Below are 23546 nucleotides of genomic sequence, written 5' to 3'. Positions count from 1 at the left end.
CCAAACCTGTATCAATTTCTTTGTTTGGTTTAACACAGAGAAAGATATTTGGATGAATGCTTGTAACCAAACAGGTCTTGGACCCCATTGACCATCCACCTTTTTCGCAATGCGCATCATGTTGTGATGTTTTTGAAAGGTGCAGAATGCCTGTAGTAGAGTAGGCGGGGCGAGATCGTGGTTCTAGTCCCGCCTACTCTACTACAATGCCATATTGTCAGAGCTAAGACTGAGCTGTCTTTAAATGTTTACTTTACGCTCTTGTTCATAAGGTTTTCTGAGCTTTCTGTGGCTGCTGTGACAGCCTCTTACTGCAAAAATGATTTGAGAAACGTTGTTGTTAACCAGTAACAGAAATGCCCTCAATACTGTATTTAGAAATTTCACAAATGTAACCTTTCTGGATTTTATTTGTGTATATTGCATATATATCCTGCATTGGCTTCTGTAAATTTTCCCGCACACAAATGGAAACTTACTGACTTGAGGAAAAAGAAATCATGGAAAAAGATGAAAGACCTACTAATTTACAGTGGTTTAAACAGATGTCTGAGAATCTGTTTTTTGAAAAACTAACATATGCAAGTAGAGGTAACATGAAGACCTTTAAAAAAATGTGGTCCCCTTTTATACAATTTGCTAACAGGTAGACAGGGTCAAATGTCATATAAACAGTAAATAACTGTAAATGTCTACCAAATGGAAGCGATTTAATGAACCAGTACTGACGCATTGATGATGGAAATGAGCAATGTCTGTATGTTTATAATTTATTATTATATTCTTTATTTCATTCTTTGTTATACTATTGTTATATTTATGTTTTATTATGATATATTTATTAATTTTTTGAGGGGGAAAGAGAATGTATCATATCCTGTAATTGTGTCAGTGTTATTCCAATGGCTTTATGTAAAAAACAATAAAAACAGTGTTGATAAAAAAACAAATGGATCCTTTCTGCTCTTTCTAATATGTGACGACACAGTGTTGTCCATCACCTCAATGTGTTGCTTTCAGCAGTGTCATATTACTGGAGGGAATAGATATTGGAGTGAAAATAGGCCTCACTCCCATTTGTCACCAGCGTTTGGGTAATGAACGAGGTGGATTGGATGTACTTGCTAATTATATATAGGACAAAGAGCAAGTCAAACCCCCGAGTCAAGGTCTCAGCGCTACTGCGTCAAGAACCGGCGTTAATAGAAAATTCACTGAAGTCGTGAAACTGTCGTTGCGATAAAAATGAAAACATGAATATGCTAATTATCATCAGGGATGCAATCATCTTGCTATAGTGGAGAGTCACACCGAAATGACATGCACTCATTCGTCAGCCAGCATAATGAGCTCATTTAGCAAGCCACCAGTGTATTTCTGCCGATAAAAAATGTGCTTATTGTATTGGTTAGTATTGATATAGTGTTCAAAGTCGGTTTATGTTAGAAATGATTTAAAGACGGGTAAGAATTGTTTTCTTTTCTAAATTTTTATTCAACAGGATGTTACATTTTTTTCACTTTGACAGTGTCCCATTTTTTATATTGACAGAATGTTGTACAGGGAAGGCAATGTCCAACAAGATATTCTTCCTACCAAAACTTGTTCCTCTCTCAGTTTGGTAAGAGCTGATGATTGTCCTATTCTCACAGCAGAGCTTTAATTAAATTGCTCCCTGAGGCATGATGGGGCTGGAATCTAGTTTCAGGGGTGAGTACTTTACAAGAGCAGCGAGACTTACAGCTTGTATGCCTGGTTGACTTACAGTATACAAACCAGAACTTGTAGACATTTTGCACTAATTCATATGACGCAAATGGACAGATTAACAACACTTCTTTATAATTAACCTACTTTATGTGTTAATGCACAAATAAAAAGCGATCTGGGGAAAACTACAGAGAGACAGCCCTTTGACTGTCCCAATTTTATATTGTTATGTAATGTCAAATTGATCTTAATGTATTACAGATTTTGAACATCTCATTTGACTTTTACCCTTTTTAGCTAAATAAACACTATTACTGTAAACCACAGCTCCTTATAGCAGATTAACACCAATACATCATGGACATTTACTCAATATAAGAATATGAGACAAACTTACAAAGTACATACAAAATAACAAAGGGTTACTTTGGGTTTTCAACTAAAACATTGAAATTATTGTTCATTAAACCATGCATTGTAAATAGATTTTTACATTTTCAGACACCCAAGAAAGAAGGTCCTGTCATCATTTACTCACCCTTGCGTCTTTCTAAACCTATATGACATTCTTTCTTCAGCAGGAAACAAAAGAAGATGTTTTGAAGAACGTTGGTAACCAAACAACATTTGAACACATCGACTTTCATTGTATACACAAAAAACACCAAAACATTTCTATAAGGATCTTCTATTGTGAAGAGAAAACCCATATACAATTTTTGCATGAAACAAAGATGATTAAATGATTATCTTGGGTGAACTTTTCCTTAGCATTAGTATATTACACATAAACCAATTCATATTATAAACCAACATCTGAAATTTTGAGTTATTGACAGCTTATTATACCAATTATCTTTTGCTCTTCAGCATCAATATAAACTTCTATGACATCACAATCCCAGATTCCTGGAGAAACAGTGACACATTTCAGCTTGTTGCTTGAAAAGTCCCCATGACGAAATATGATGTTATCAGAATGTTTCTTTGAACTGTTGCCCATTCTTCAGCTAGTCTCAGTCTGCCAGCATGTTCCTCATTATAATTTGATTGGAGGTGCTTTGGTCTTTGACTTCAGTGAGAGCCGAGTATATTGAGATTGTAAAAAGGAGGTATTAGTGTGATTAGAACTCCAGCACTTAATGGCCTCCATCACTTAAATTGGCATTCATGCAAAAATATGTTTAACTCCTTTCACAGGGAGGTTAATAACATTTCATTTAAACTCAGAAATCTGATTAAAATATCAATTATCCATTATAACGTAAACATACGGCGTCAATATTCTCAAATTTAGTAAATCGGGGTGTTTATGCGCCAACTAGGGCTGAACACAATCTATGACCTTTTAACATTAACTGTCAAGTAATAATTGCTGAGGACTTAAGATACTAATAATGTGGAAGCAAATTATAGTTGAATGTGTTTTGAAAATAATAAAATTGCATTCTTTTCAACAAGAGATAGGATAACTTGTAATAAGTTAAACAAATTTGTTTAGTTGACAGTAGGTTTTAATAAAACAGCAAAAGCTTAATATTGATTTGCTTACAATATATAGGTTTGTTTTATTCCATTTTATTTATTGACACTTGTGTTTCCTTACATGCAATGTATCAGGGGCACAATTGATGTTGTTGTAATAAATTTGGATTTGGGGCAATGTTTAAACAATAAAATATAAACGTTAGGAATAAAAAACACAGAAATCAAGAGGACCCTATTTTTTCTACCCAAAGTGAAAAGACATCCAAACATTTTCACCTAGAGACTTTCACAGAGAATCATTTGGTCATCACTGCCTGCAGCAGTTTGGCTTAACTCCACCAACTGCAGGTAAAATCAGAGCGTTTATCAACTTAGAGCAGACCACCACTGCAACACTGAAGCCACAGGCTTTACCTGTGAGACACTCTATTTCTGCTCGCTTATCAGTTCTTCATTTGGCTCATGACGTTATATCTTTAAATGAGAAACCAAAAATGCTTTTTATCTAGGGCTGGAGACAATGAAAAGATATAACGGGTTTAATGGGGTGGACCTCATTTATTGTAAACATTCTGCAGGAGAATGTGATTGTACGCTGTGTGTTTCAGAGTATGTTTGATGCAATCTGTTGCAGCAGGCGGGGAGCTGTAGTTAATTGGTTTGTGGCGAGATATAAGGCAGCTGATGCGTTTCAAGACCCCTGCCAAGAAAACCTTGAATCCCAGTAATATTATTCATAAACTCCCCGCAAGGCTAAGTCAAGACTTTGGAGTCAACAGAATGGGACTAAGAAATTCCCCCTAAATATGTTACATTTAAATGTTTCTGTTGGTTGAATATCATTGATGTTGTATCTTTGGAACTTTCTTTATATAGAGTATACTGTGAACAGTGGAAAGTTTCTATATCCAAATAAATGCCCAGATGACCTAATTGATTTGCTCAAATAGGCAACACACAGAGCAACCTACACCGCAAGTTGCCCTTTCATTTACAACGTAGACTTTATAAACATATATTTCAGAGGTATTTACATGGTGGTCATACAATAAAGTCGTATGAGACCAGTTTTGCTAAATGCACCTATGCTTTTTATTGTCTTTATGTTGTTCCAATTGCTTCTATTGTTTATCTCATTTGTACGTCGCTTTGGATAAAAGTGTCTGCTTAATGACTAAAATGTAAAAAAGGTGGTGAGGTCATGATACCAATGTGGCATATTGTTTGAGTAAATGTTTATAGTTGAGTTATGCCAAAGATAATATATATTAACGAGATGCACCACCACCATTACAATGAATGGGGAGAAAAACAACTCTCAATATGGCGAACGAAGGAAGTCCTGTTCTCGCAACATGACAAAAAGACATTAGAAACACGTTAGAACCCATTATAATTTAACATTGTGTCCACACTGGATCTGCTGTTTCTGAAGTAGACACGGTGTTAGGCGCTTTAGAAACATAAAATCCTCATATGACTCATTTCATTTGCTTAATTTATTACAAAAGCCAGACAGCAAGTAAAAAAAAGGAAGGTTACACAATCACATAGCTTAAAAAAGCCACCATTTTGTCAAGGTGTAACATTTGTTTACGAAGAAATCGAGCACATTAATGTAACAGACAAACAGGAAAAGCAGCATACATAGTTACAGATGTTAAAGACAAAATGAAATAATAAAACAACAGAGAGCAATTACATTTTACCACAGCAAAAATGTAAACTTTATAATGATTTTACAACTCCAAAATAATAATCATAATATACTGTATACACACTACTTACACATCTCTGCAGAACTGCTGATGTAGAGAGACACTCCACTGTTGTTCCCCTATACAGTCTTGTATATAGTCTAGATAATAGCATAATGCAACTGCCATTAGTTCAATGACGGAAATTAGCACAGAAAGAAACCCTGAAATGATGTGTTATCTGACCCTGCCCAACAAAGTACTATGACACAGCACTGCCCACTGGCATTTACAACTGAGGTCTTTATAAAACTTCATAGTTTAAGATACAGCAGATATATAAAGCAGGAGACGAGCAAAAATGTGTTGGAATGAAATATGTGCTAGATGGGGTTTTAAATCTCATTTCCTCTCGCTGTCCGATGGTTCATTTGCACTTTAATGAGGAGTTTAAGCATTGATCATAATCCTCCTCGCTTTTCTAATAACCACATGTTAAAACAACAGAGCAGCCCACCAATACATCAAAGGCATCAGTAATGCATGTCACGATCTAATAATACATCATTATAACATCATTTCCTGCTCGGGACTGAGCATTTATTCTAATTTGACAATAACAGCCATCAGCTACTGAGAAAATGAATAGTCAAAGTGTTCATGCTGGAAAGATTTCATGAGTGTAAACTTATTTTGTTATCCAGCAAATCATTTTCTGCTTGGGTAAGCAGATAAAATCACTACAATCAGGGTCTGGGTTTTTACACATTACATAACGCTCTGAAATACTCATTTCTGATTGGTCAATCACAGCCACCGGTGATTTGATATTTCTCAATAATCACCACACACAAAGAGATTACGGGATATGGGATCGCTCATCCAGGCTATATAATTTACACATAGCAACATAATCACTGTATATTTAATATACATAATAATGTATGTAATGAGAGTAATGAAGGTTCAAATATGGTTGTGATCATTACTGATACACTGAATGGGCTACTATGAAAAGTCAACAGTGTCATGCCACATGATGCTATTCAAACATCTGACGGTTAGAAGAACAAGAACATGAATTCAAAAGACAAATTACCCATTAGATGTATAAAGTACATGATTTCAGAAATACAGCTGTTATGATAAATTAGAGCGAAATGAATAGTTCCTGCTACTTTCTAGTTTATCGCACAAGAAAAGAAAATAGACAGCAAATGTAAATAAAAAGAATAAATTTGTCTGAATCCATCTGATCACCTTTTAAATGAATCACAATATAAAAAAAAGGCATTTACACTTTAACACATCCACTTTGAGAAATACTTCCGAGGCAACTTTCATTACATGCTCAAGACAGGACGATACAGTGCCTTGCAAAGGTTTCCAAATCCTTCTCATAAAACGTTTATAAATATAATCAAAATAAAACTAAAATATTATTGGTCGAGTGATTTAAAGAGCCACATCTGCAGCAGTAATAACTCTAGGTTTTGGAGGGAATGCGTGCACAAGTTTTGAACACTTCTCAGGTGTTATTCCAGTCCATTTTTGGAGGCAAATTGGTATTTCGGGTATGTGCACTGTGATTTTCAAATGCAGGCAGAGATTTATAATTGGACTGAAATCAGGGCTTTGACTGGGGCATTGTGGGAAACACACCTCTTTCACTCTAACATTGACCTTGTGTTTAGGATCACTGTCAGGGTGAAAGATTTCCATCTATTCCATTCTTTATTGTTAACAACTTGCCTAGTCTCTGCTTTCAAAAATCATATGTGCTATCAGCATTGCGAGCACACAGCTCTTGGACAGTACACTTTAGAATTTGGCTAGAAAGCATTATCTTTATTAATCACAACTGAATCACTATTTTATAAAGTATGTTAAAGAAAGTACAACATTCTGACCATCTTCCGCTTTGGCCGGTATAATTACAGGCAGTTATGAACGTTATTAATATATAAGCAATATCAAGGAATTTGAATATCATAGAAATCTGTGGGTGGGCTTTTCTAATTTGGACCAATCAACAACCAACCAATGATCCAGAACACCCTAGCAAACACACTCTGTGATGATGAGTTTTGCACGAACAAACAGCACTCACATTTAGTGTTATTGAGGTACTGTCAGTGCTGAATTGGTAATCGGGCATACCTGGCATTTTTCTGGTAGGCCGACGGATTTTTGGGCCGATACATCTCATTTTTCATAAATCGATAAGTACAACTTTCTGGTGACGTGATGCATTTGTTAAAAAACTGATAAACCCATGAGACACTTAATCAGCAGCCCATTGGCTCTTTTTGAAATGACACTGGGCTGGCCCAATCACACAACTCCCCGGCCTCTGTGAGAATCCTGCATCAGTGTGCAGCGCATGTCAAAAGAATTAGAAAGATCATTGAGAAGAAACACAAAGGAGGGGCGGAGATATTCTTGTGCCTGTTCGTGTGTGAGGTAAACTGATGGCGCCCCACTATATATTTTGGTTATTATTTTGTTTTTTACTTGTTTTCCGGCTGCATTGAGTCTATTTATCTAGAGCTTTATGCGCGATGTGGGGGTAAGAATCTGGAAACCAGAATTCTACTATTTAAATATGTCATCTGCTTGTTCTGTGTGTGTATCCGAGTGAATGACTTCAGCAATTTAACATGTTACAAGCATGACACTGGTGAATTTGTCTGTATCTCACTATACAAGGACATGAACATGTGAACTTTATACACAGAGCTGTTCTGAGTTTATTTTACAAGCGTTTTACTGTCTTAGTGAAGCTACTGTCAAACACACACTGAAACGCAAGCTGCCAGTGTTTTTAGGGTGAATAGAATATTTTTAGGATCTTTCAAAAAGTATAATAATGGATAATGTATTTGACTTAATGCAAACATAATTTTAATGATACACAGGTAGAGGCCAAATGTAAGGCAACTGTGTCTTTTTAATGGAGCTGTTCTTTTTGCAAGGCACTGTATATGACTCTGTAAATTAAGAAAAATGGATGGCAAAACCCTCAGCACCAATCAATATCCGCAAAACAGGTTCTTCCTGGCCTTAAAGTTCATCTCAAAATCAAAATTTCTTTATTATTTACTCACCAACATGATGTTCAACATTTTTTAAGACCTCCTGCCGTCTTCGGTACACAAATAAAGATATGTTAGGTGACATTCGAGAGATTTCAGGCCAGAAAAGTACTTAAAGGGATAGTTCAGGATAGTTCATACTCCAATTTGTCGAAGAATTAAGAATTGAATAAAGAATTCTCATCGCTTCAAAAAAATTAAACTGAGCCACTCTAATTTAACAATGTCTTTTGTACTTTTCGGGATCTTGACAACAACTATTACCATGATGTCTATGAGGAGGCCTGGAAATCTCTCGGAAGTCACCTAAATATCTATGTTTGTGTTAAGAAGATGCCGAGAGGTCTTAAAACATGTTGAACGTCATGTGGTTGAGTAAAAAATAACACAATTTTGTATTTTAGATGAACTTTTCCTTTAATTGTGTGAAGACATGAAAAAATGCCAAATAAAAAAGCAATAAAATACAATGAGCAAAATTAAAAATAAAAGCAACAAAAAGGACACTTTGGGCTGCAAAATAGAGAAAACACTTTTAAAATGTTAGAGCACTTATAACAGATGAGTCCAAAGCTGAGGACAGTAAAATGTGCTGAATTTTGTGCCAAATAACTGGAGATAAGTCAACATTCACATGCTTGTGCAGAACCACAAATGCTGCTAAAGATCTATGGAAAGGCATAGTCTGTGATCAGACATTAAAAATAACAAAGTTCTTCCGGAGTCAAAGTAGGGGAGTGTAATCGATGTAGTAAGATGTGCCATAGGTTGGCATTTTAATTGTATTCAATGTTTGTCGCTGCTATATATTCTGAAAGGGTCTGTTACAGCTGCCTGCGATTGAGCAATCATGACAAAAACAAACTTTGCCAATCAAAACTTTAGCCTACATTGATGTCTTAGGCCGTTTCTCAATTCCAAGAAGTCAAAGAATGAACTTGTGTTCTTGTGGAGACCAGTCTAGTCTCGAACTTGGATGGATGCGCAACAGTGACTTCAGGGACTTCAAGCGGAATCATACGATGCATCCATGATATTGAGAACACATCCGGGTACTTTCATGCGTTCTCTGTTATTGAGTATCGAAACCAGACTTTGACGGTTATTGATGTCATAGAGTGAGAACACAAGGACACAAGACCGCTGAAGAACGCATATTGAGAAATGGCCTTGAAATATGTTGCTGAAATGATAAAAAAATATAAATGATTCAGGTAGCCATTTAGACATGAAATATTCAACGTTCTAAAATTGCTGCTGTAGGGTAAAGTGTTGTAGGTGAATCGGGTAAGATGTGTCCGTGACTAAACTAACCGTAAAGTTAATCGCTCGATAATCAGTTGACGTGCTAAAATATAATTAGCCGTATCATTTATTTACCTCAATCTCTTTTCTCGATGCCTATTAATAAACCAATTTAATTAAAAAGTAGCACAGCTTATCCCACTTTCCCCTAAATACAGTATGTGTGTAGGTAGGCATGAACAGCAGAATTCAAAAACACAAAGTGAAAGTGCTGTTTCCTAATCAGGTCTGCTTTTTATCACATGCTGAACGAAATCAATACAAACGACAGCACTCGATGATCCCGGGACAGCACTCTGAGAAATTATCCTTCCGTCATTTGTTTAAATGAACTTGGCCAAAGACGTGAGTAGGATCATCAAAGCACTCCTCGCTGTTGTTTGCCGTTTATCTCGTATATTGTCACAGCATATACTGTATACAATGCTCCGACAGCCGGTACATCCATTGGCTAGAATCATTCTCCCCGGGGAAAATGCATGCACTGCAACGGCACTCACGCCGTGTTGGAGTGCTACACAAACATCGGTCAAAGTGCACAGAACAGAGAGAGAAAGGCTGTCCTGGCTGAGCTGCCTGATGATAATCATAAGCTGATAGGAAAGCGTGTTCCGTACGGTACAGATGATGATGAATATTCCTGATATACGTGCAAGATGCTTCATGCTGTGCTTGATGAAGGAAAACACAACGAGATGCACGGGGGGAAGCTGCGACACGGTGGGAGGCCCCCCAGGGCACTGCATTATCTGCTGGTTTATGTGATGTAACGGCACACGGCTACAGTGGCTTATCAAATTAACCTGCTGATCTGACATACGGGGAGAGTGTACTTTCATCTTCAGAAAATTTGGGACATCGGTGGCTTCTGGATGGGAGGGTAATTTTAAACAAGCAAATAAGGCACAGGGAAAATGATGGATTGGATAGCAATGCTTTGGAAAATACGCTACGCTTCTTACAGACATAATCTTGACAACTTCAATGAACCTGTCCTATATGTATACTCATGTTTTCTATTTGTGGCATGCCTTCATGAACTCAAAAGCGTTGTTGCAACATTTGCGCTGTTGCTTGCTGTTTTAAATGCACATTCTATATTTTCATATCGTGCCAAAGCCAGATGCTTTTTTTGTGGAACAGAAAAGGGGAATTAGAAGAATCTTCTACCAACTATTCTCCATACAGTGACAGTATAATGAGCGGATCTGTCAAGCTCCCAAACAGAACTGACAAAAAGGAAAAACACTGGGTTTGGAATTGACATGAGTGGGAGTAAATAATGACAGCATTTTCATTTTTGGCTGAACTATTCCTCCGTGCTTGACATTGACAAATTCCTGTATACTTACATACATTTTTACACAGTGATTTAAAATAAACTAATCTCATGTCAAAATTGATACGCTTAGGTTCCTAAATGACCTAAAATTCATGTAAAATTGTGTGTAACATGTTTCGGTGTTCGGCTTAAAGGTTTGGAAGGTTGATTTCATTTCAATGGTTGTCTATGAGACAAAAATACATGAACCCTTTGGCAGAAGGTGAGATCCAGCAACCTTCCTGGAAAGCCTGCATCCGTTTTTGTGATACGAGATGCAAAACGTTCCTCGTTTTCTTTTGTCTCCAGCGATGAAGAAAAAACAGAGCATCACATTATTAGCGCATCAATTCTGTGGAGTGTGTATGTGCTCCGAGGAAAACATCTGCTACTAGACTGTCCAGATGAGTAAACAATGAGAACATGCAAAATCCACTACTCACTCACAGAAATTCAACACCAGATGCATTACAGACGTCTCCTCGTGGTTAGTATGGGATACTTACTGCACTCAAACAACTGGTGCTGTGACATTGCAGTGTGAAAGATTTTTCCAGCCTTGGCGTGGCAAAGTTTTGGTGTGTTGAGGACATTCCATTGGTCATGACAGCTGCCACTCTGGACTTAAAAATTTAATGGGATGAGTTTTGGCCCACTTTGCAAACACAGCCTTCTCTGTGATGAAGCGGTGTCCGCCGTAGGGGGCACTCTCGTGCAAGAGGTACTCGGCACATTCATTGCGACTTCCTGCTTCGTAGTAGTGGTACGGCACCTTATTGAAGCTTTCTGACCTGAAGTAACAGACAGGAGTTTAGAATTTAAGCATTCAAAATTCCTTATTTATTAAAATTAATCAAAACTAAAAAAATAAAAAATATTTGTAGAGAAAAGAAAATTTAAATTCACAGCAATCAATTCTGTGGCGATTTTTTTGTGGTGTATACACATGGCATTTCTTATTATACCATGGTCTGTTGTAATACTGGATTCTGACTGGCTGGAAGGTGTGCATTAAAAGCCTTTAACGGAAAGCTCCAGTCAATTTGTTAACAGCTAAAATTAACTGACAAAATAACCGTCATTTTAACCTGTTTGATCTAAAATGACACTGTAAACATCAATAAAAGCTTTAAAATGGCAAATAACCATGGTATAAGCGGGATAATCCACGGGTAATCGTGAATTAAAGGATTTTAATGCACTTCGCATCGGCTGGTTCTTCGCCTCCACGTTGTACATTAAAATCCTTTAATGCATGGCTAGACATGGATTATCCCGTACTTATATATATATCTCAAAATCTGGCACCATGTGAATTTAAAATGAGTAAAAATACATATAAATGTAGCATATAGTTATTTTTATAATTGCCAATATTTATGCACCATATACAGTACAGTGTAAAGTTTTTGTTCAATTTTAAAAAATTATTTACCCGTTTACTCATCTTCATGTATTTCCAAACCTGTATGACTTTCTTCTGTGGAACACAAAATATGTTTTGAAGAACCCTGGGACCAAACAGCTTTGACCCCATTAATGAACAAAGAACCACAGTTACATTTCTCAAAATATCTTATTTTGTGTTCCACAGAAGAAAGTCAGTCATGCAGGTTTTGAAGCACATATAGGGTCGAATAAATGATAATTTACAATACAAATGAATTCAAATTGTCTCTCCCTGTAGCACCTGTTGAATTTGACAAGAGATCCAGTGGGGTCAATTACAACAACAGCTTACGCATTATGGTAAAATTGATACTTCCCAGCTGAACTGCCTTTCATCAAAATGACTTTGTTGTGCCACTGTTTTCTAATTTCGCAGTCTTTACAGGTCACTGGGAGATGCTGTGAAATGGAAATTGCTCAGTGTTTTGAAGGGGGATGAATTTATGGCTGTGAAAACCGATCATAATAGCTACTTTACAAGAAGGCTTATCACATCATCATATGCTTTGCTTATCATGTCTATCTACAGCATGAGGGACATGAGGGTTTTAAGAACACTATCATTTAACTGGAGATGAGAACTTCAGCCAGTTAATGTCATAAACTTCACTACAATTACATCACAGCAATTACTACAAATAATAATTATACATTATCACAGCAAATTAAAAATAATGATCAAAAGGATAACTGTATAAAATAATTTTTTTCTTTTTTCTTTTTATTTATATGTACTTTGGTCATTAATTATAATGCCCAAAATTTGTCTTGCTTTTCAGCAATAGAAATAGCTATAAATATAATTACAGCACACCATGACAATGACAGGCCTCCTTTATAATTACTGTCATTAAATTTTTTTTTTTTTTTAATGAACAGGATTTAGAAAAATATAATGATACACTGTTTTGAACAGAAACCTTGTCAAGCACATAGAAGCAAATCCATCTGAAAAGATTGTTGTCTGCAGAAGTTTTTGGTCACAGCTCTATATTACTTCTGCAATTTTTCAAAAAAACATCAGTAAACTGGGAGGTGAAGCTAATTTCAGGCCAATGTGGAGCCGTAGATTGAGTCCCAGTCTTACTTGCAGTATGTGTCGTTGATCATCCCGTAGACTCTGATCTCTTTGCACATGTCCATTGCCAGAATGAGCGTAAACCAACCGGTGCTCAGGTACGACCCCGATTGAATCCTGCCAACACAAAGCACCACATTGGAAAACCATTTTTAATATAAAGGTACACAGATTTTTTATTGTGTAAGTTGCAATGATTTATACAAATAGTTTATCATTATGATTTATGCTTTGGCTATTAAAAATGGCACTTTGAATGACAGCACAGTCGTATGAGTTCAGATTTGTCACAATGAAGGGAATGTCAAGGCTCATTAGGAGACGGAAAACTTCTTAGAAATGTTTATTATGAGTATTGAATAACCAGGAAAGAGAAACCAAAGATCTCTTTTTTCAACATTTATGAAAAGCATTAATATTATGATCTTCTATCAAATCTCCTCTACTTCAAAAGAAAAATAAGCCATCGTACATATGTATTATACAGCTGCATTACAGAAAATACTGATAATACAGAAAACCTGATCTATTGTAACATACTCAACAGACCCTATTATGCTTGCTTTTACATTTTGTAAACAAAAGGCAAGTTGTTCTTGACTGTGCAAATAGTAGGGTGTTGTAGGTGGTTTTAAAGGCATTGCTATGTGGTTACTTACTGGCCAAAAATAAATGTTTCCACGTGTTTATTGCCTATACTGTAAGTCTTGTTACACGAGAAAAGAAATGCTGATACATGAGTCGTATGCATGCATCACAAATGAAGGAGTAAGGAAGTAATATGTGACCCAGTTTGTGAAATCTTGAGATAACAAGCATCAAAGTTTGATTTTAACCATTCATTTCACTATGATTTCAATCTGTGACATGGCTTTACTCAATATTAAAGACACCAAGGTTATATTTTCACAGAACATTCTTTACATTGTGTAAGATGATGTTATGTAGAAAACTATAAATCACAAAAATACTTTAGCTGGGTTTTCACAGACTTGGTCACATATACTTAAAGTATTTTTGGCCCGCAATTATTCTCAATTCATTTGTCATGAGTCATGACTCAAAAACACTAGAGCTTACATGGCCTGTCTTAGAAAAAACCTTTGCCTAAATATCTCCACATATACATTTAAGCCCGGACTCTTCCATTCCCTGCAACCTTGGGCTCACAAAAGCATCCCCTGCTAGACTCAGAAAGGCGGTCAATCATCAAGACAGAGCACGTGGCCATTTAGAGAAGCTATTGGCACCTGTGGAAAAATCCATTTCCCAGGCGATTTGTAAAGAACACCCGCTTCATCAGAAAGAGCAGACTTGCTTTCAAAGTACAGGCATTAATTTAAAGTTCCCCTCGCCGCCACGAGTCACCTCCGATCTAAGCAGGTTTAAATTGCCATTCACACACTTTCCGAGGCATTGTTAGACTCTAAATCATAGGATTTGTCTGACGGCAAATAACACCAGTTTGATGGCTTTTCTGATAGCTAAAGAAACTTTCTCTCATTATTTACGTCTCTCATTATGTGTTGTTACACATTTGTATGCTGTTATTCTCAGGTGAAACACAAAAGGAGAAATTCGGCCTATCGCTTTGGACAAAAGCTTTGGCTCAATGCATGTAAATGTAATTTTTTACACAGCTCTTTTACGTACATTGACCATTCATATTTATTGGTTATCAAACTGCAAAATGGCAAAATGACAAAAATGGATGCATAAAAATGTATTCCATACAACATGTGGACAATATTGAAAGTGTTCTGAAACACTTCTATTTATTTAGCTCTATTTTCCTTTAATTATATGGAAAAGAGATTGGCATACAAACATCCCTAGAGTAAGCAAATAATGAATAACAACGCCTTTTTTTAAAAAAATAAAATGTTTCAGGTTGAAGAAATGTATATGTAACATTTAAACAAAACACTTTTATCAGGACAAACATTAAGATATTTAAAAGAACATGGTCTAAAATATTTCCTAAACCTAAAATTGTACTGTAAATTTAAGTAGAAGACCAGCACAAATGCTTACCATGCTGGCCCAAATAGAAATGCACAGCTATTTTTTCATTTTATTGATTAAACAAGACAGTTCCTGTTTAATGGTCGACTCCGGCTGACTAATACAGCTAAACAATGCTTTCCTTAGATGTTTGAAACTATTTCTTCCTGTGGGACGAGTTCTTTATTTAGCCAGAGGGGAATGTTAAAGCTGGCTAGCGCTTTTATGCTGCACCAATTTATCTTTGTGAGGGAACTAAGTATGGTCATTATTACCTGACACATTAAAGAAGACAGACAGTTCCTCGAAGCTAAGGTTGTGTTTACTTTCATTTCAGCAAGATCTATTAATAACCTCGAGGCAGTCAGCAGTTGCTAGTAAATGCTGGGCCTTTAGTAAGTGCACAAGCTCTTGTTTATACAAGTAGTTTAGCTTGGTCAGCAGTACAACACCTTCCATATTAATCCACAAATAGTAAATGATGCCGTACTTGTTTTCTGTCTTCATGTCGATATACAGAGGGCACGTCAATCTTCCCTTTGACTGGCCTCAATAAACTCTGACCTCAGTCGCTGCTTTATTGTGTGAGATCAATACAAAGGCAAGGCTTCATTTTTTTAAGCTGGTGTGTGTTTGAAAGAAAATGGATACAGGGAATGTGAGTCTTCTGGTCAAGATGAATGGCACTTTTTTATTATGGTGTTTTTTTTATTGTTGGATATGGTAGAAGTGGAGTAAGAGAGTGAAGGAAATTTTGAAAGTAAGAATTATATGAGCATTTTTCAAGTCATTCATATCTCCATTGTTTTTCGGCATGGCCTATTCTGTCACTGCGTGATGACACGGGGACAGGGATGTATCTCTACAGAAGAAACAGGAATTTGGTTAGTTTTATGTTTCGCTGAATGGTGGCACAATATAGTGCATTACAAAAAAACGATACGTATATCATCGAGCTGACAACACGTTTTTTATTTTGTGCTTTTACTGGTTTACGTAGTTCTTATGATGTGTGACCACAGGAGCATTTTCTTCTGTAGTAAGCATATTTTTTCAGTTATTCCAATGGAGGCGTTGTGCTTTTTTTTTTTCACTCAGCCGTCCAATCAGAGTGCAGGATGGGCAGAACAAATATCACACCAACCTATCATTATATTGTTCTTGTACAGCCTTATGTTCGTGTAGAACGACTGTAAAACAATGCTGGAGTTAATTTATTTCTGTCGCTTTGAAGTACTGAAATCTAGTGATTTACAAATGGCACATGGTGTGATACTTTAGGATAAGTTAGTCATTTTGCAACAGAGGTACATCTGCCTACATTTCTGAAACACCTACTCACCCACCACCTACACCACAACTCCACATAACTGTTCATTTAGTCAATAAGAGGGCTTTCATGCAAGAGATACGTTTAAAAAATGAAAGTTAAAGAATGGCTAAAGAATGGATATACCTGTAGGTTTAAAATCACAGTCTGGCTTAACATGGCAACAAATTCTCCAAAGGAATCTAGGCAGGCATTAGTTTTGTTTGTGCATTCTGTACAGAGTGCTCTATGAAGTTTTTAAGAGCTTTAACTCTTTATGAGTCATGATTGCTCAATCTCAGCAGTGAATCAGACCTCAAAGGAAACATGCAGAAATAAAGTGACCTCAGGTAATATTATCCATACTCGCAATCTTGACAAGTTGAAGTCTCACATTTACATGCAATGGAAAAATTCAAATGCTAAACACGGCTGAGTCAAAAAGCATGTAATTTATCTTCCCACTGCCTTTTTCCACTTTGGATTCCTTACAGAAGAAATTTCATCAGCAGAAAGATGCATTCATCTATGAAGAACTCAAGACTTTTGCACTGATCTGTATCTGTAGAGAAACAGAATTGCATGATTTTACCCACTTTCATGGTTGGAAATAGATCTAATGTCTTTAATGTCAGCTTCATTTCATCCGAGGATGGCTTGTGCTTTTAAAGCAAGGAGAAATATCTCTTGATTTGATTTACTGTGAAATTACGCAGATTCATTTCAGGCTAATTTTGCATCAAGGCATGCTAAAATCAATAACAGTCAAAGATGCTGCTCATTGCTATAATATAAAAACTGGGTAAAAATGTACTGGAAAAAAATGTAATCTGTTATACACATCTAAACAAAGAATCTAGTAGTATATCATGTCATTTATATTATGTAGAATTTATTATATCATTTATATGTGTATGCCAATGAAAGAGATGGGAGTGTCTGTAATACTTCCAATTGGAGATCCCGTTACGGCTAACTAAACCCATTGACACTCATTAAAAAACTAGCATCCGGTCTCCTTTCCTGCGTTCCGCTGAAGCCAGCATTAGCGGTTATGCTTTCTTGCCTATTGGTTGCAGGCTTTCCTTTAAAGAGGGCTTTGTGTATACTCTCTGTACATAGTGTTTGCATTCTTTGCCTACTTAACATCTTATGTGTTGTTTATCTGTGCAACAGTTTTAGAAAGATGTACATTTATGCACCAATACTTAATTTCTCCACCAATACTGATCTGCCGATTCTGAAGATTAATTTAATATTTCTTAACTTTCTGAATGTTATTAATTTATACAATGACTTTTAATATTGAACATCAAACTGGTGAGGTTTCTTAACGTTTTCTGTATACAGGGCACAAATTCATTGCATTTTTCTGTCTTGTTTTGCTTGACAGGATATATCGGCCTTAGCTGTGATTCTAAAAATCTGATTATTTCACTGAACATTCATATTGTGAACTAACAATTGGATAACACGTTTTATATTTACAAATTAAATTATCTGATTTTAATGATCAAGTTTTAATATATTGATTTATCCCACTTATTTTCAGTTAAATAATAAAGTGAATTTGTTTTTGTTTATATAATAAAGACTTTTCACAGAAAAGTGATCCTGTGTTATGGAAAGTCACCTGGCTTTTTTAATGTTACTGTTAAATGCAGACAAAAGTGTTTTCTTTGTATCATTGACACATCAAAACAAACAAACAAAAAAGATTCCACAGAAACAGACAGAATTTACATTTTTAGATCAAATATCAATCTTTGAGGGCTAAATTGACTTTGCAGAACTACAAATCTAATCAGGGCGTAGCTGTATCTGCTGCAGGGAGGAATCTGAGGGAGCAAAATAATGAACAATGTCAATATTTGAATTCTGCTCACATCCCATCTGGGTAATGTCTCTTTCAAAGGCCACAGGATCTGTGATAAAAGGCGATGAACGATGGGATCCTTTGCATGCATTACGGCTTTCATTCCCTCCCTCCATTCATATGGTTTTCCGGCAGTACCTGGATTTGTGGATTATTAAGACATCCATCCCCACACGAGGTTGATTCAACAGAATATTCCGGTGAATACACAAATGGTGAGGCCTCGGGAAGCAGTCTGTGGATAATGGGAGGTCATTTCTGCTATTTTGCTGACATTCAGCCAAAAGATCTGAAATTACAATGGCTTCTAAAGAGGAGAAAATGGATTTTCGAACCCCGTGCGCATCTAGTAATACGGCAGATGGGTCTGGGGAAGTCAATATAGAATACATTTAGCAAAATTATGCAGAGCGATTTATGTGCAACCAAGCAAATGATAAAAGCAAAAAAAAAAGATAAACACATCTTAAAAATCTGTAGAAGTAATATAAATGAATACTTTTGTGTTTCCTTCCAGTATGAAATTGGGGAATATAGTTTAAATAGGGGTCAAAACTATTTCCGAGACAGATTTCCGTGATTTTTATGGTAATAAACCAGTCTTTGTACATTTTACTGTGATTATAAATCATCAACTAGAACATGCTTCAGATGAGTCTAGTTACAGTATCAATTACTCTTTATAGGCTTTGGATTTTTAAAATACATCAGTGGAACCATATGGGTTTTATAATTCAGGAGATTTAATGCAGCTGGCGAGCCATGCCGTATTCTCATCTAATTCTCTATTTATAGGTGTAATTTAAACACACCTCCATGCTTTTGCTTACAGCAGACGTATTATAAAGTAAACTTATGAGTCATTAGCAACTGACACTGTTAATTAATAAAACACAGCCAAGAATGAGATCTTTGTGAAGAGTTGGCACATTGTCTATCTGGGCTTTTAAAAAGTCCACCTGGTGTATTTAAACAGAAAGTGTATTTAGTCCAATCAAACAGTCAGTAGATCTCATTATCCCTAATGACATTTCTCACACATGATGTGCAGGTTCAGCCGGTAACATAGTTGGCGAAGGGATCTGATTGAATTACACAGAAAGGCTGACTATCAATGCTTGTGACTATTTGACAACTGTTGATAGGAGTTGTAAAAGTCTGCCAATTGAATTGTAATTTAATGCACAATTTAAAGCTACCTGTAAAATAGCGATCATAAAGGGATAGTCTCAGGATTGGCTTACATGAGCCTCACCTGGAATTGTTGACAAAAGAAGATGTTTTACTGTGATTGCACTGCATATCAGTCGAATCTTACATACATGTTGTTTATTTTTTTTGCCTGTTGTAGGTTTGCAGGTATCGTTTACTGACTAATGTATAGTTTAGTTTCTAATCTTATTCATTATTCAAATGAAAAATGATTAAATATTGGGGTCTTGTACAATGTAGAACCTCTCGTGTCTTATTGCAGATTGCAGAAGATTCATACTTTATTATGAACTATTAATAGTATGTTTTAGCATAAAATAAGAAATTGTATATTAACAGAGGCAACATCTGCAGAAAATGTCAGTAAAATACAGGTATGCCCATAAGTGTAAAAAGTTTAATTTTCATTTATTAAAAAAATAAATGGAGGTGATATGGTTATGCAATTCACAAAATCGAGTCTTAGATTATTAATACAATGTCAAAGAAGGTGCAAACGGTACATAAACCGTTTTGCCTGAATGGTTCCATAAAAAAAACCTTTAACACCTTTCTGTCTCACAAGATTCTTTGTACTGGAAAAGGTTCTTTACACTAGAAAAAATGAGCAAGAACCATTGAGTGAATGGTTCTTTGAGAAACTTAAAAGCTTTCTTCTATGGCATGGCTGTATACCTTTTGTAACATTTTTCATTTAAGAGTGTATCTGCAGTGTGAGTGTGTGTCAGCCTAGAGGTCAACAGAACTATCGTGGCAGTGGTACCAACAAGCTAATGTGACAGTGTGATTTAGGAGGCCTGTCTTCTGCTATCAGTACATAGTTTACCAGGCCACCCCCCAATACACACACAGGACAACAGTGAATCGGTAAAGGTCTGACATTTAAGATAAAAGAGCTCAGTGTGGAGGTTCCGGGTGGGCCTCACACACTGGTCAGGAACAGACACACAGACTGTAAACATGTTTATGTATTACCTTGAAGGAAATGTGGAAAGACTGGGAAGTCAAATATGAAGACAAAATAAAAAGGAAGCGAGAGAGAAAGGTCATACCAAAGGTAAAAAAAGAAGAGAAAAATGGTCAGCTCCAACTCTAGTTAAGCTGATAAAGGATGTTTAATTTTCACTCTATTTAAAGCCAGGAGATCTTAATCAACCGCAGCACAATTTGAGAAAAAACGAATATTTAATTGCTTGGATTAGTGAGTCAGAGGACTGTGTAGTTATCACTACAGAGGTTGTGTCATTGCACATTGTGCAGTGGTGCTAATGAAACTTGTTGGATGTCCTGCCACCAAATAAGCATGTGTCCTGTTAATAGAGGTAGACCAGAACATGGGAGCAATGAATCAGATAGTATAATTATGTAGCTCTGGTATTGTCTACAATAATTATAGCTTTAACTCACAATAACAAGCTCTTTGCATACTGCACTGCATCTCCTTTATCACTGTGCTTAAGAAGACAAACAAAGATGTCTTTATTTTAAACAAACTATTTACAATTCCTGAAGGAAAGTTCCAAGTTAAAAGTTTTGTAAAAGTTTTTGTCATGAAACTCACCATGGTTGTTATTTTCAGTTAACTGTGTATAAGAATAAACACACTACAATTATCCCATAACCACAATCATCCTCTAGAAATCTTTAACCTTCAATTCATCATTTGGTGTCTCACACATACAGTATGTGAAAGACCACTGCTGATCGCAGGCTGATAGGCTGACATCTGACACTAAGAATATTGGACTGTCTTTCATTCATTTCCCCTGCTGGTGCACACCGCTGCCTGATTGATGGATCGCACCAGTCTAATGAGACAGAAATTGAAGTTTGGATGTACTCTTAGGGTTTTCGTTTTTTTGACAGCCATTTGTTTAACAGACATCAAAACTGGATTCATGTGTTAAGTAAGTAGTGTTTGCATTTTCATGCACAACAATACTCTGATAACTATTAAGGGAGTCATCGGAGGAAAATCAATAAAATGTCTGTGTTTAAGCGCTATAATCGGGTCCCCGGTGCATCTAGCAACCTAGAAAACGTGAAAAACAACATCCCAGTAAGTTTGTTTTGATGAGTCTTTCTCGTCAAGCATGTGAGAAATCGAGCCGGTCAGATTTCACTCCTGTTGTGATGTAAAAGCAGGATCTTATTATAATATTACCACACCTTTATCTACACCAGTGGTTCCCAACCTGGGGTCCGCGACAGAGTTCACATGAGGGGCGCGGGAGCTGACATACATTAAGGTTAAATAAAGCTGAATAAAATGTTCCAATAATCATTTTATATAAAAATATTTTTGTATGTTTTAAAATAATCATGTGCAAACTGTCAGGGTTCCGTCCTTCCTGTTTCGAGCTTTCATGCATTGTGGACGGGACCGTGACAGTATAATGTCTTGTATGTATGTTTTGTTATTTGTGGAGACATGCGGCTGTATGTTTTGATAATTCGCCGCGTGTCCTCCTGTCCGTGTAGCTCCGCCCCTTGTTTCTCTGTTAGTCTCCCATTAGCGTTTTATCTCCGTCACCTGTCTCCCTTTAATGTTTAGCCTTGTTACGCCTCCTGTCTCATTATCCCTCGTTAGTATTCCCTTCTTAAACCCTGTGTTTCCCGAGTCCGGGGTCGGTTCGTTGTATGCTGTTCGTAAGTTTTATGCTTGTATTGCTTGTATGTTTTAGGTTTGTTCTGGTTCATGCTGTGGTTTATCTGTGTGCACTTGATTATTTTTTCCCGCCTTTTCGTGTGGGAATGTTCGTGTAGTCTTCGTGTGGCAATGTCCCCTGTATGTTCTGGATTATTTTTCCCCGCCTTTTCGTGTGGGAATGTTCGTGTAGTCTTCGTGTGGCAATGTCCCCTGTATGTTCTGGATTATTTTTCCCCGCCTTTTCGTGTGGGAATGTTCGTGTAGTCTTCGTGTGGCAATGTCCCCTGTATGTTCTGGATTATTTTTCCCCGCCTTTGCGAGTGGGATTGTTCGTGTATTCTTCGTGTGATATTGTTTGTTTGCTCCTGTTATTTTTACCCCCTCGTGGGTTTTGTTTTCACTATTTTGTTTAATAAATATTTTTTACTCGCTGTACTGCATCTGGGTCCTGTTTCCCTATCACACCCACTATTCGTGACACAAACAATGCCAAGATAATGGAGTAAAAAATGGTTATATCTTATATAAAATATTTGTTATTATTTCAAACGACAGCATGAAACCAAGCAAAATGAAAGGACACCTTGTAAATATAAGCAGTGCTTTACAGTAGCCTGAAAAATAACCTTAACATTTGTTTGAGTATTCAAGTAAGACTGTCATTCAAATCTTTAATTACTGATTTTTAACCATTTCATTTAATTTATTATAAAATTGTTTTATGAAATGTTTTTATATTTAATATCTATTAATGTTTGTGTGAGTAGCAATTATGTGTGTATACACACACACACATATACTGTATGAGGGTTGGCTCCAATTGTCATATATGTACGTGGGGGGTCCCAAGGAAAAAGGTGTTTTCACAAGCGACAGTGATGTACGTGACGCCATGGCTAAAGTTCGTGGACAACATGCACCATGCAATGTAGTGGCTGCACAGAGTCCTAACCTTGGAAGAGAAGGAGTGGATTCATTTTATTTTTAGTGGAAATGCCTCAGAAACCATAAGTAAAAACATGCTTGTTTGGGCAAATCACTTCAAGCCGGAGTGCTTTATCGACCTGGGACAGTACAAGCAGGATTAGCTTCAAAGTTGTTCCTCAAAAGGGATCTAGACAAACTGAACGAGACAAAGCTGCCAATGTGAGTAAAAGTTATCAAAAGTTTGAATTGACGTACATGTACCGTATATATAGGAGGATAACATTAGCATATGATACCGAAGGGAACTAAGTCAAACACGGGCAAAATAGAACATTCAAAACCAGTGCTAAACTTACTCTATATTTAAATATTATTTGGCAAACAGGCACTTGGAGTTTAGCTGTATGTATGTTAATACATTTTCT

General features: G+C 36.4%; 1 protein-coding gene across 1 annotated transcript in view; it reads right to left on the bottom strand.

Moving 5' to 3' along the window:
• Positions 1-4678: 4678 nt before the first annotated feature.
• The window catches only part of st6galnac3 (ST6 (alpha-N-acetyl-neuraminyl-2,3-beta-galactosyl-1,3)-N-acetylgalactosaminide alpha-2,6-sialyltransferase 3), a 68208-nt gene continuing 49340 nt past the window's right edge, over positions 4679-23546 (bottom strand). Inside the window, exons 4-5 of the mRNA XM_056743221.1 lie at positions 13153-13260; positions 4679-11407 (exon numbers count right to left, since the gene is read on the bottom strand). Of these exons, the coding sequence (XP_056599199.1) occupies positions 11218-11407; positions 13153-13260 (298 nt within the window). The 3' untranslated portion in view covers positions 4679-11217. The remainder of the gene's footprint in view (positions 11408-13152; positions 13261-23546) is intronic.

The sequence above is a fragment of the Triplophysa dalaica genome, chromosome 3, assembly GCF_015846415.1.
Source record: "Triplophysa dalaica isolate WHDGS20190420 chromosome 3, ASM1584641v1, whole genome shotgun sequence".
Lineage (NCBI taxonomy): Eukaryota > Metazoa > Chordata > Actinopteri > Cypriniformes > Nemacheilidae > Triplophysa > Triplophysa dalaica.
The sequence above is the reverse complement of the archived record's forward strand: the minus strand, read 5'-3'. Positions and strand labels throughout refer to the sequence as shown.